At 49.8% G+C, this 11,543-nt stretch overlaps 1 protein-coding gene across 2 annotated transcripts in view; it reads left to right on the top strand.

Moving 5' to 3' along the window:
• Nucleotides 1-247: 247 nt before the first annotated feature.
• The window catches only part of MMD2 (monocyte to macrophage differentiation associated 2), a 65,449-nt gene continuing 54,153 nt past the window's right edge, over nt 248-11,543 (top strand). The window contains exon 1 of one of the 2 annotated variants that reach the window (XM_032755789.2): nt 248-476. In XM_032755789.2, coding sequence (XP_032611680.1) covers nt 430-476 — 47 coding nt within the window. In that variant the 5' untranslated portion in view covers nt 248-429. The remainder of the gene's footprint in view (nt 477-11,543) is intronic. The other variant, XM_058442339.1, reaches the window with a different exon arrangement.

The raw sequence follows: 11,543 nt of genomic DNA, 5'->3' as shown, positions 1-11,543 counted from the left end.
GGCCAAGACCCCCCCCCGCCCCGCCCTCACTCCTTACGCCCACTTCCTCACCCCCACCTCCTCACCGCCACGTCTCCCACCCCCATCTCCCCATGACCCTCCTCCCACCCCAGCGGAGGCGGCGGGGTCCGCGGGAGAGAGGAGGGCCGGGCTTAGGCGATTGGCGGCGCGAGCCCCTGAGCCCCCCCGCGCCCCCGCCCGCCCCGCCCCCGCCACCATCTGCTCGGGATTTGGCGTCGGCGGCTCCGGGCGCCTCCCGCTCCGGCTCGGGCTCGGGCTCCGGCTCCGGCTCCGGCTCCGGACGCCGACCAGGTCCCCTTGGCCCCCGCCGCGCGCCCTCCAACCTGCTGCTGCCGCCGCCGCGCCCCCCAGGCTCTGCCAGCTGCCCGCGCTCTGAGCCCGGGGCCAGATTCCCATGGAAGCGCCGCGATGTTCGCCCCCCGGCTGCTGGATTTCCAGAAGACGAAATACGCGAGGTGAGCGGCGGCCGCGGGGGTCCGCGGGGAGGGAGGGAGGGAGCGGCGTGCGGCGGCAGGGACCGCGGGGGCCACCTTGGTTCTCGGGCCCCGCCGCCCGGAGCGCTAGAGGGGATCGGCGGACCCCTGACCCCCGCCCGAGAAAACCAGGACCCAGGCAGCCTCGCCTTCTCGCTGGGATGGAGTAACCGGGGCGCCCGCCCCTCCTCGCTGGGTGCCACTGGGCAAGTCGCTTCACTTCTCTGAACCTCATTTCCACGTTTGCAAAACGGGGGTTATGCGAGTCCCCGTGTCCTGGGTCGCCGTGAGGATTAAGCGAGCTGGTCCTTGCAAAGCACTTTGCACAGCGCCTGGAGCCCAGGCCAGTTACGCTCGGGCAGTTACGCTTGGTCTCTCTTGGGCGCTCTTGTTCATGGTAAAAGGCGTTGGTACCACCTCTGTCCACGGGAGGAAAGAGTAAGTGCTCTTTTCAGATGGAGAAACTGAGGCTCGGGTGGGGGGGCGGGGCACCTGTACATCCTGGTCTTTTCATAGTAGGAACTCCGTGGTCCCCTCAGAACCTCGGTCTCTTTTGTAAAATGGTGATTGACAGACACTGTGATATCTGAGAAGTTAGGCTCCTGTTGCTTGGAATTCCAGTGAAGAAGGTGGGCGTGGGGAGGGGGTTTCTCCTTTTACATATCTTTAAGATTTTGTTGGGAGGTGTGCTTGCCTGGAAGCTGGCATGTAAAATCCCCTCCTAAAGTTGCTCCTCAGTCCCCAGTGGTCTTCCGGGAGCACAGACTGTTCTGGTGGGAGCAGCCCCTGGGGGCCTCTTTGAAGGGGGCACCAGGCTGTCCTCCAGGTCATCTTTCCCCCCCTGCCACCTGGGGTCCCCTGCCTTGGTGAACAGAGGGGCCTGGTGTGTGCTGAGGCTCCAGTGGGTAGTAAGTGGGAGATGGCTTGGCAGTATTTTTCCTACTCACATCAGTGTGGCTTGTTACTTGCAACTGGTTGTTAAGAGTCCCCTGGTGCCCCTGAAGTCTCTACAAGTTCTGGTGAGATTGAGCACAGCTTGACAACAGAAGCTCTGGGCTAGGATGGTGTCCAGGGTAGGGAAGGCTGGTGGACAGGACGGAGCCCTTCCTTCCCCCTCAGTCTCACCCTCTGTTTCCCCCTGGGGGACGTGATGAGTCTATCTTTCCTAAACTTGGGGAATCCCACCGGGAGATGTGATGCACTTGGGAAGGACTTGAGGATGAGTTCTTGTGGATTTGCTGTTGGCCAGATTGTAGGACTGGACAGGACTTACTTTTTTTTTTTTTTTGAGATGGAGTCTCGCTCTGGTTGCCCAGGCTGGAGTGCAATGGCGTGATCTCGGCCCACTGCAACCTCCGCCTCCTGGCTTCAAGCAATTCTCCTGCCTCAGCCTCCCGAGTAGCTGGGACTACAGGCACCTGCCACCATGCCCGGCTAATTTTTTGTATTTTTAGTAGAGACGGGGTTTCACCATGTTAGCCAGGATGGTCTCAATCTCCTGACGTCGTGATCCCCCCACCTCGGCCTCCCAAAGTGCTGGGATTACAGGCGTGACCCACCACCCCCGGCCTTTGTTTTTTTTCTTTGAGACAGAGTCTCGTTCTGTCACCCAGACTAAGGCTGGAGTGCAGTGGCACTTCATGGTTCACTACAGCCTCAAATTCCTGGGCTTGAGCTATCCTCCTGCCTCAGCCTCCAGAGTAGCTGGGATTCCAGGTGTGGACCACCACCATACCCAGATAATTTTTGTATATATATATATATATTTTTTTTTTGAGACGGAGTCTCACTCCGTTGCCCACTCCGGAGTGCAATGGTGTGATCTCAGCTCACTGCAACCTCCATCCCCCGGGTTCAAGTGATTCACCTGCCTCAGCCTTCTGAGTAGCTGGGACTACAGTCGCCCGCCAGCACGCCTGGCTAATTTTTGTATTTTTAGTAGAGGCAGGGTCTTGCCATGTTGCCCAAGCTGGTCTTGAACTCCTGGGCTCAAGTGATCCTCTCACCTCGGCCTCCCAAAGTGAGCACTTGGACTTGTAAAGGCTGGCTCCAGGGGATTTTGTGAGACATAAGTTGGTGGACTGTTCACGGGAAAGGGAGAAACCCTGGGTTGAAGGCTGCCGACGTGGACATGAAGGGAAGGAGCTCTGAAGTCTCAGCAACCAGCCTGGGCCTTTCCTACACCTGCTGTGTGACCTTGGTAGATGTCTAAACCTCTCTTGACCCCAGCGGGTTGATTTGTAAAGTCAGGAGAGCTGGTCTAAATGGTCTCTAGATGTGGACACTTGTGCTGGCTGCTCTGGAGTTGGAATAGGGATCTGGAGCTGGAGCATGGGCCAGTCTTTCACACTTGGGCCAATCCAGCTTCTATGGGTGATGGGTCCAGGGAGGAAATGGATCGCATGGATTAGTTCTATTTCTGTTCCCTTCCTCGTTGTGCAGTCGTTACAACTGCACAGTCCACAAATTAGGTCCGTAATAAAGGCTTCTTAAGTGATTTTTTTTTAAAGATAGGATCTTACTGTCGCCCAGGCTGGAATGCAGTGGTGTGATCATAGCTCACTGCAGCCTCAAACTCCTAGGCAAACATGATTCTCCATCTCAGCCTCCCTAGTAGCTGGGACTACAGGTGTGCACCTCCATGCCTGGCTAATTAAAAAAAAAAAAGTATTTGTAAAGATGGGGTCTCACTATGTTGCCCAGGCAGGTCTTGAACTCCTAGGCTCAAGTGATCCTCCTGCCTCAGCCTCCTGAAGTGTTGGGATTACAGGCATGAGCCACTGCACCCAGCTGATTGAATGAATTTAATGGTATAATCCAGGGCTGTCCATGAGTAATATACAAGCCACAGAGGTGGCTTTATTTTATTTATTTAGTTTTGAGATGGAGTCTCACTCTGTCACCCAGGCTGGAGTGCAATGGCGCAATCTCTGCTCACTACAACCTCCACCTCCCAGGTTTAAGCGATTCTCCTGCCTCAGCCTCCCAAGTGGCTGGGACTACAGATGCCCACAACCACGCCTGGCTAATTTTTGTATTTTTAGTAGAGGTAGGGTTTCACCATATTGGCCAGGCTGGTCTCGAACTCCTGACCTCAAATGATCCACCCACCTTGGCCTCCCAAAGTGCTGGGATTATAGGAGTGAGCCACCACGCCCGGCCAGCTTTAAATTTTCTAGTAGACACTCAATTTAATGTGTGCCTAATATTCCATCTTGTTATAAGAAAGTACAAATAAACAGGTGAAATTATTATAATTTTTAGAATATATTTTAGTTAGCTCTTTATATCCAAAGCATTATTATATCAATATGCAATGAATATGAACAAATTATTTATGAGATATTTTACATTTTTTTCACCACAAGTCTTCATCTAATGTAAATTTTATACTTACAGCCTGTCTGAATTTGGGCTAGTCAATTCCAAGTACTCAATAATCACATGTAGATTGTGTCTACCATATTGGTATCTTCTGTGGTGAGAGATGGGTATTCCAAATTAAATGCTGTATGACATTGTAAAAAAATGCTCTCCTTCTTGGAGTCTCTGTTTCTCAGTGGATGGTAGGGCCAGCTAACTGCTAGTTTCTAACCTAGAGTCTTTGACGTAAGTAACCACCTGGTCACCTGGAATGGTTTTTGTACATCAAGAAACATTCATATCATAAAGCTGTAAGAATTAAGACAGTATGGTGTTGGTGCATGGTTGGGCAAATTGACCAGTGGAGCAGAATAAAGAGGCCTGAAATAGATTCATGCATGTAAAGGCATTTTAAGCTGTGTGTGGTAGCACGTGTCTGTAATCCCAGCTACACCTGAGGCCAAGGCAGGAGGATCACTTGAGGCCAGGAGATTGAGAACACTCTGGGCAACATAGCAAGATCCCATCTCAACTTTTTAAAAGGCATTTTATTTTTACCAAAGACGGTGTTGCTGATAAACCTAGGCAAGGATGGTCTATTGGATAAATGGTACTGAGACAATTCACTATTCAGATGAGAACAGTGGAACAGGAACCCTACCTCACACCATACAGAAAAGACACTTTTAGAGGGATGAAAGATGTAAACGTGAAATAAATAAAAAAGTTGAAAACTTTGAGAATCTATAAAAGAATAACTTTTGAACTTTGGAGTAAGGTTTCTGAAGGCACATAAAGTACAAATCATAAAAAAAAAGATTGATGAACTTGACTACATTAAAAATTAAGTTTCAGCCTGGGGAAGGTGACTTATGCCTGTAATCCCAACATTTTGGGAGGCTGAGGTGGGAGGAGCACCTGAGTCTGGGAGTTCAAGACCAGCTTGGGCAACATGGTGGAACCCCATCTCTACAAAAAATACAAACAATCAGCTGGGCATGGTGAAGTGCTCCTGTAGTCCCAGTTATCAGGAGGCTAAGGTGGGAGGCTTGCTTGAGCCTGGGGATTGAGGCTGCAAATGAGCTGAGACTGAGCTCCCGCACTCCAGCCTGGGTGACAGAGGGAGATCCCGTCTCAAAAAAAGAAAAAAAGATTAAGTTTCTGTTAATCAAAAATGCCATGAAGAAAGTAGAAGACAAGCCACAGTGTGAAGGACATATTTGCAACACCTTTAACCAACAAGTAATTAATATTCAAAACATAGAGAGAATAAGAAATAGAAAAAGACAAATAACCCAATAGAAAATGTAAAAGACATGGACAGGGATTTCTTGGAAGAGAACACAGTTGAGCATGTGAAGAACTGCTCCCTCTCAGTGGTAATCAAGACAATGCAAAATGAGATACGACTTTGATATGCAGTGCATAAGAAGCCTAACTGTCTGGGTGCAGTGGCTCAAGCCTGTAACCCCAGTGCTTTGGGAGGCTGAGATGGGAGGATCTCTAGAGGCCAGGAGTTTGAGACCAGCCTCGACAACAAAGTGAGATCCCCGCCTCTCCAAAAAGAAAAAAATTAGCTGGGCATGGTTGTGTGCCTGCGGTCCCAGCTACTCAGGAGGCTGAGGTAGGAGGATCCCTTGAGCCCGGGAGTTCAAGGCTGCATTGAGCTATGATCCCACCACTGCACTCAAACCTGGGTGACAGAACAACTCCATCTCTAAAAAATACAATAAAAGGCAAAATGTAAATTTAAGATGAACAACTATAAAAATTTAAAGTCCAAAGTAGTTCAATAAAACCAAAATGTTTTGTGAAAATGAGACTGAGGCCGGGTGTGGTGCCTCACGCCTGTAATTCCAGCACTTTGGGAAGCCAAGGCAGGTGGATCACCTGAGGTCAGGAGTTCGAGACCAGCCTGACCAACATGGCGAAACCCCGTCTCTACTAAAAATACAAAAATTAGCCGGGTGTGGTGGCACGCACCTGTAGTCCCAGCTACTCGGGAGGCTGAGGCAGGAGAATTGCTTGAACTTGGGAGGTGGAGGTTGCAGTGAGCCAAGATCTTGCCACTGCACTCCGGCCTGGGCAACAGAGTGAGACTCCGTCTTAAAAAAAAAAAAAAAAAGAGACTGAATCACATGAAAATGAAACCACTTAGGCTGAGGGTTCAATGTCCATCTAGTTGCCAGTGGAAAGAATTGGAATCGGGTTTTATACAAGTCATGTGTAGCCCAACACCTGCAGGAGTTCAGGAATTGTAGGAATGTGTTGATATTGATGGTGTTTCCAGCTGCCATGTGCACCTATTGGAAGTAGCCAGGTGGTGCTGACCAGGACAATTCCCTGCCCTCCTGGAGCTCACATTCTTCTCTGGGAAGCGGACAACAGATAATAACTATGTGATAACACTTCAGATAGGAATACAGTCAGGTGAGATGGGGAGCTGTAGGCATAGAGGAAACAAGGATTAAGATGCCTTCTTTGGCTGGGCATGGTGTCTCCTGCCTGTAATCCCGGTGGATTACTTGAGGCCAGGAGTTCGAGACCACCCTGACCATTATATCGAGACCATGTCTCTAAAAAACCAGCCAAACAAACAAAAAAACAAACAAACAAAGGCAAGGTGTGGCGGCTCACGCCTGTAATCCCAACACTTTGGGAGGCTGAAGCGGGCAGATCACTTGAGGCCAGGAGTTCGAGACCAGCCTGGCCAGCATGGTGAACCCCTTCTCTACTAAAAATACAAAAATCAGCCAGGTGTGGTGGTGGGTGTCTGTAATCCCAGCTACTCAGGAGGCTGAGGCAGGAGAATTGCTTGAACCCAGGAGGTGGAGGCTGCAGTGATCCAGGATTGTGCCACTGCACTCCAGCCTAGGCAACAGAGCAAGACTCTGTCTCAAAAAAAAAAAAAAATCTCATACAGAGCACGCAACTGAGATCCCCACATGTGCAGTTCACAATAGGGTTCATGCTCCTATGAGAGTCTAAAAAACAAAAAAAGGATGCCTTCTTGGTAGGACTAACTGTGAGGAAATGCATGCAGAGTGGTATACAGTAGGTGCCAAATAAATGATGGGCTGATACCATGCAGTGTTGGGTGGAGGTTGGGGCAGTGGCTGCCCTGCCTCTGCCTGGGGGGAGCTGTTCTTTCAGCACCAGCAGGTCTCAGTGTGTTGCTTTCCTCCTTGATGGAAGAGCTGAGTTGAAGAATATGCAGGGAGAAATAGGAAGTGAGATTTGCCTGGAAACCCCCACTTCATCAGCAGTGCAGAAACACATCTTCAGATTCATCCAGGCACAGCCCACCCTTCCAGGCTTGTCCCAAGTCCCGGGCCTTTCAGGATCCTTCAAGAATGAGCAGGGGATGGCCCCACATGTCCTTCAGCTTTGCATACCTCTCCCCAGCCAGACTGCAAGCCACTCAGAGCAGGAGTGGGACTCAGAGCAGGACTCCCCAAGGGGCCAGCATGGTCTGGCATGTAGTGGGCATCCCTGGCTTGTCCACTACCCACAGCTGGTTAGTTGGTTCATTGATGCATTAAAAAACCTTGTTGAGGCCAGGTATCATGGCTCAAGCCTGTAGTCCCAGCACTTTGGGAGGCTGAGCTGGAAGACCACTAGAGCCCAGGAGTTCAAGACCAACCTGGACGACATGGTGAAACCCTGTCTCTCCAAAAAAGGGCAAAAAATTAGCTGGGCATGGTAGCACGTACCTATAGTCCCAGCTACTTGGAAGGCTGTGGCGGGAGGATTGCTTCAGCCCAGGAGTTTCAGACCAGTCTGGGCAACATAGCAAGACCCTGTCTGTACAAAAAATTTAAAAATTAGCCAGGTGTGGTGGCTTATGTCTGTAGTCCCAGCTACTTTGGAGGCTGAGATGGGAGGATCACCTGAGCCTGGGAGATTGAGGTTACAGTGAGCTATGATGGTGCCACTGCATTCCAGCCTGGGTGACAGAGGGAGACCTTGTCTCAGGAGGTGGGGTGGGGAAGAATGAGTAGGGCTAGATGCTGGATGGGCAGAAACCACAGGTGTCCATGACAGGACAGGACAAGCCTTGGAGGTTGCAGCATGTAAGTGGGCTCTTCAGGATGAATAAGAGTTTTCCAGGGTGAGGAAAGGAAGAATGAGGGCATTGGGGGGTGAAGTGCAGGGACCCAGGGCAGGGTCTGGTGAGGTTGCAACACAGGCTGGGTGTGGAGAGGATACTGAGCCTGGTCCCAATGAGTCCCGAGCACACCCAACCACTGTTCTGTGGCCTCTATGGCACCATTAAGGGCCATTAAACTGAGGGTGGCATGATTTGGGCTCCAGAGGGCAGAAAATAAAGGGACAGAAGCTACTTTTGAGGCTGCCATCACAGTTATCAAGGGAGTAGCTCTCTTGGGATTCCAAGGATAGGGCTGCAGGCGAGCCGGAGCTGTAGGTGCCTTGTAGGGTCAGGGCTGCCCTTCACCTCCTGGACTGTGGGAGTTGCCTGTGGACATCAGGCCACTAGACCCATAAACCCTTCAGCGCACTCTCTTATGCAATGAGATCAAAATAAGGAAATTTAGGCCGGGCACTGTGGCTCACGCCTGTAATCTCAGCACTTTGGGAGGCTGAGGCGGGTGGGTCATCTCAGGTCAAGAGTTCGAGACCAGCCTGGCCAAGATGGTGAAACCCTGTCTCTACTAAAAATGCAAAATTAACCGGACATGGTGGCGCATGCCTGTAATCCTAGCTACTTAAGAGGCTGAGGCACGAGAATTGCTTGAATCCGGGAGGCGGAGGGTGCAGCGAGCTGAGATCACGCCACTGCACTCTAGCCTGCTGGGCGACAGAGTAAGACTCCATCTAAAAAAAAAAAAAAAAAAAAAGAAATTTAGCTTTAAAAAGGAAGGAAATTCTCTGGCACACGTGGCAGCCTGGATGAACCACAAGGACATTCATTATGCTAAATGAAATCAGCCCCAAGGGGACAAATACTGTATGATTCCACTTATCTGAGGTCCCTCGAGGAGTCAAATCCATAGAGACGGGAAGTGAAGTGGTGGCTGCCAGAGGCACGTGGGGGTGGGTAGGGAATGGGGAATTAGTGTTTAATAGGGACAGGGTTTCAGTTTTGCAAGATGAAAAGAGTTCTGGAGATGGATGGTGGTGGCGATGGTATAAGAAGGTGAATGTAGGGCTGAGCGCAGTGGCTCATGCCTGTAATCCCAACACTTTGGGAGGCCGAGGCAGGCGGATCACCTGAGGTAGGGAGTTCAAGACCAGACTGACCAACATGGAGAAACCCCATCTCTACTAAAATTACAAAATTAGCCAGGTGTGGTGGTGCATGCCTGTAATCCCAGCTACTCAGGAGGCTGAGGCAGGAGAATCGCTTGAACCCAGGAGGTGGAGGTTGTGGTGAGCCGAGATTGCACCATTGCATTCCAGCCTAGGCAACAGAGTGAGACTCCATCTCTCACACACACACACACAACACAGAGACACACACACACACACACACACACACACAAAAGAAGGTGAATGTAATTAATGACAGCAAATTGTATGCTTAAAAATGGTTAGGATAGTACATTTGATGTGTGTTTTACCACAGTGAAAAAAATTATTCTAAAAATACCTAGCTGGAAATGGTAACATAGGCAGGTCATTTGTTAAATGTGAGAGAGGAGATGGGGGAAAAGGAAATTTAACGTTGATGCAAAATTATGATCAAATTGTCTTAGCCTGTTCACACTACTCTTATAAAATGCCATAGTACTGTTCAGCCATAAAAAGACTGATATTCTGGCCAGGCACAGTGGCTCATGCCTGTAATCCCAGCACTTTGGGAGGCTGAGGCGGGTGGATCAGGAGACCAGGAGTTCGAGACCATCCTGGCCAATATGGTGAAACCCCGTCTCTACTAAAAATACAAAAATTAGCCGGGTGTGGTGTTGGGTGCCTGTAGTCCCAGCTACTTGGGAGGCTGAGGCAGGAGAATTGCTTGAACCTGGGAAACAGAGGTTGCAGTGAGCTGAGATTGCACCATTGCACTCCAGCCTGGCAACACAGCGAGGCTCCATCTAAAAAAAAAAAAAAAAAAAAAAAAAAGACTGAGATTCTGTCATTTGCAACAACATGGATGGAACTGGAGATCATTCTATTAAGTGAAATAAGCCAGGCACAGAAAGACAAACATTGCATGTGCTCACTTATTTGTGGGATCAAAAAATCAAAACAATTGAACTCTTGGACATAGAGAGTAGGAAGATGGTTACCAGAGGCTGGGAAGGGGAGTAGGCAGGTGGGGAGGAGGTTGGGATGGTTAATGGGTACCAAAAAATAGTTAGAATGAATAAGGCCTAATATTTGATAGCACAGCAGGGTGACAATAGTTAATAATTTAATAATAATAATTTTTTTGAGACAGAGTCTCACTCTATTGCCCAGGCTAGAGTACAGTTGCGTGATCTTGGCTCACTGCAACCTTCGCCTCCCAGGATCAAGTGATTCTCCTTCCTCAGCCTCCCGAGTAGCTGGGGTTATAGGTAGGTGCTACTGTGCCTGGCTAATTTTTCTATTTTTAGTAGAGACAAGTTTTGCTATGTTGGCTCAGCTCACTGCAACCATCTTTTGAACAAAGGAATACAAAAATTAGTTGGGTGTGGTGGCAAAACCCTGTAGTACCAGCTACTCTGGAGGCCAAGGTGGGAGGATCACCTGAGCTTGGGAGATGGAGGCTGTGTGAGCCATGACCCTGCCACTGCACTTTAGCCTAGACTAGGTGGCCTATAAACCACAGAAATTTATAGAACCCAAAAAGAATTTTGGAAAGAAAAAAAAAAACACAAAAATGTATTTCCTACAGTTCTGGAGGCTGGAAGTCAAGATCAAAGTGTCAGCACAGTCAGATTTGTTCCCAGGTGGGAGATGGCAGACTTCTTATAGACTCACATGGCAGAAGGAGCTCTCTGGCCTCTTCTTCTAGGGGCACTAATCCCATTTGTGAGGGCTCTACCTTCATGACCTTGTCATTTTCCAGAGGCCCCACCTCCTAATACTATCACATTGGGGAGTGAGGATTTCAACATGTGGATTTTTTTTTTTTTTTTCAGTGAGACGGAGTCTTGCTGTTATCACTCAGGCTGGAGTGCAGTGGCGCGATCTTGGTTCACTGCAACCTGCGCCTCCCAGGTTCAAGTGATTCTCCTGCCTCAGCCTCCCGAGCAGCTGGTACTACAGGCATGTGTGCCACCACATCCAGCTAATTTTTGTATTTTTAGTAGAGATGGGGATCCCCCCCAGGCTGGTCTCGAACTCCTGGCCTCAGGTGATCCGCCTGCCTCAGTCTCCCAAAGTGCTGGGATGACAGGTGTGAGGTACCACACGCGGCCTCAACATGTGGATTTTGAGATGATGCCAACATGCAGTTCATAACATTTTTATAGAGTTTGATATGGTTTGGATCTGTGTCTCTGTTGTAATCCCCGATGTTGGAGGTGGGGCCTCGTGGGAGGTGATTGGATCATGGGGGCGGATCATGGGGACGGTTTCTCATGAATGGTTTAGCAGCATCCGCCTTGGTTGAGATAGTGACTGAGTTCTTGTGAGATCTGGTCATTAAAAAGTGTGTAGTGGCCAGGCGCGGTGGCTCACACCTGCAATCTCAGCACTTTGGGAGGCCAGGGCGGGCAGATCACCAGGTCAGGAGAT

The sequence above is a fragment of the Hylobates moloch genome, unplaced genomic scaffold (assembly GCF_009828535.3).
Source record: "Hylobates moloch isolate HMO894 unplaced genomic scaffold, HMol_V3 SCAFFOLD_1, whole genome shotgun sequence".
Lineage (NCBI taxonomy): Eukaryota > Metazoa > Chordata > Mammalia > Primates > Hylobatidae > Hylobates > Hylobates moloch.
The sequence above is the reverse complement of the archived record's forward strand: the minus strand, read 5'-3'. Positions and strand labels throughout refer to the sequence as shown.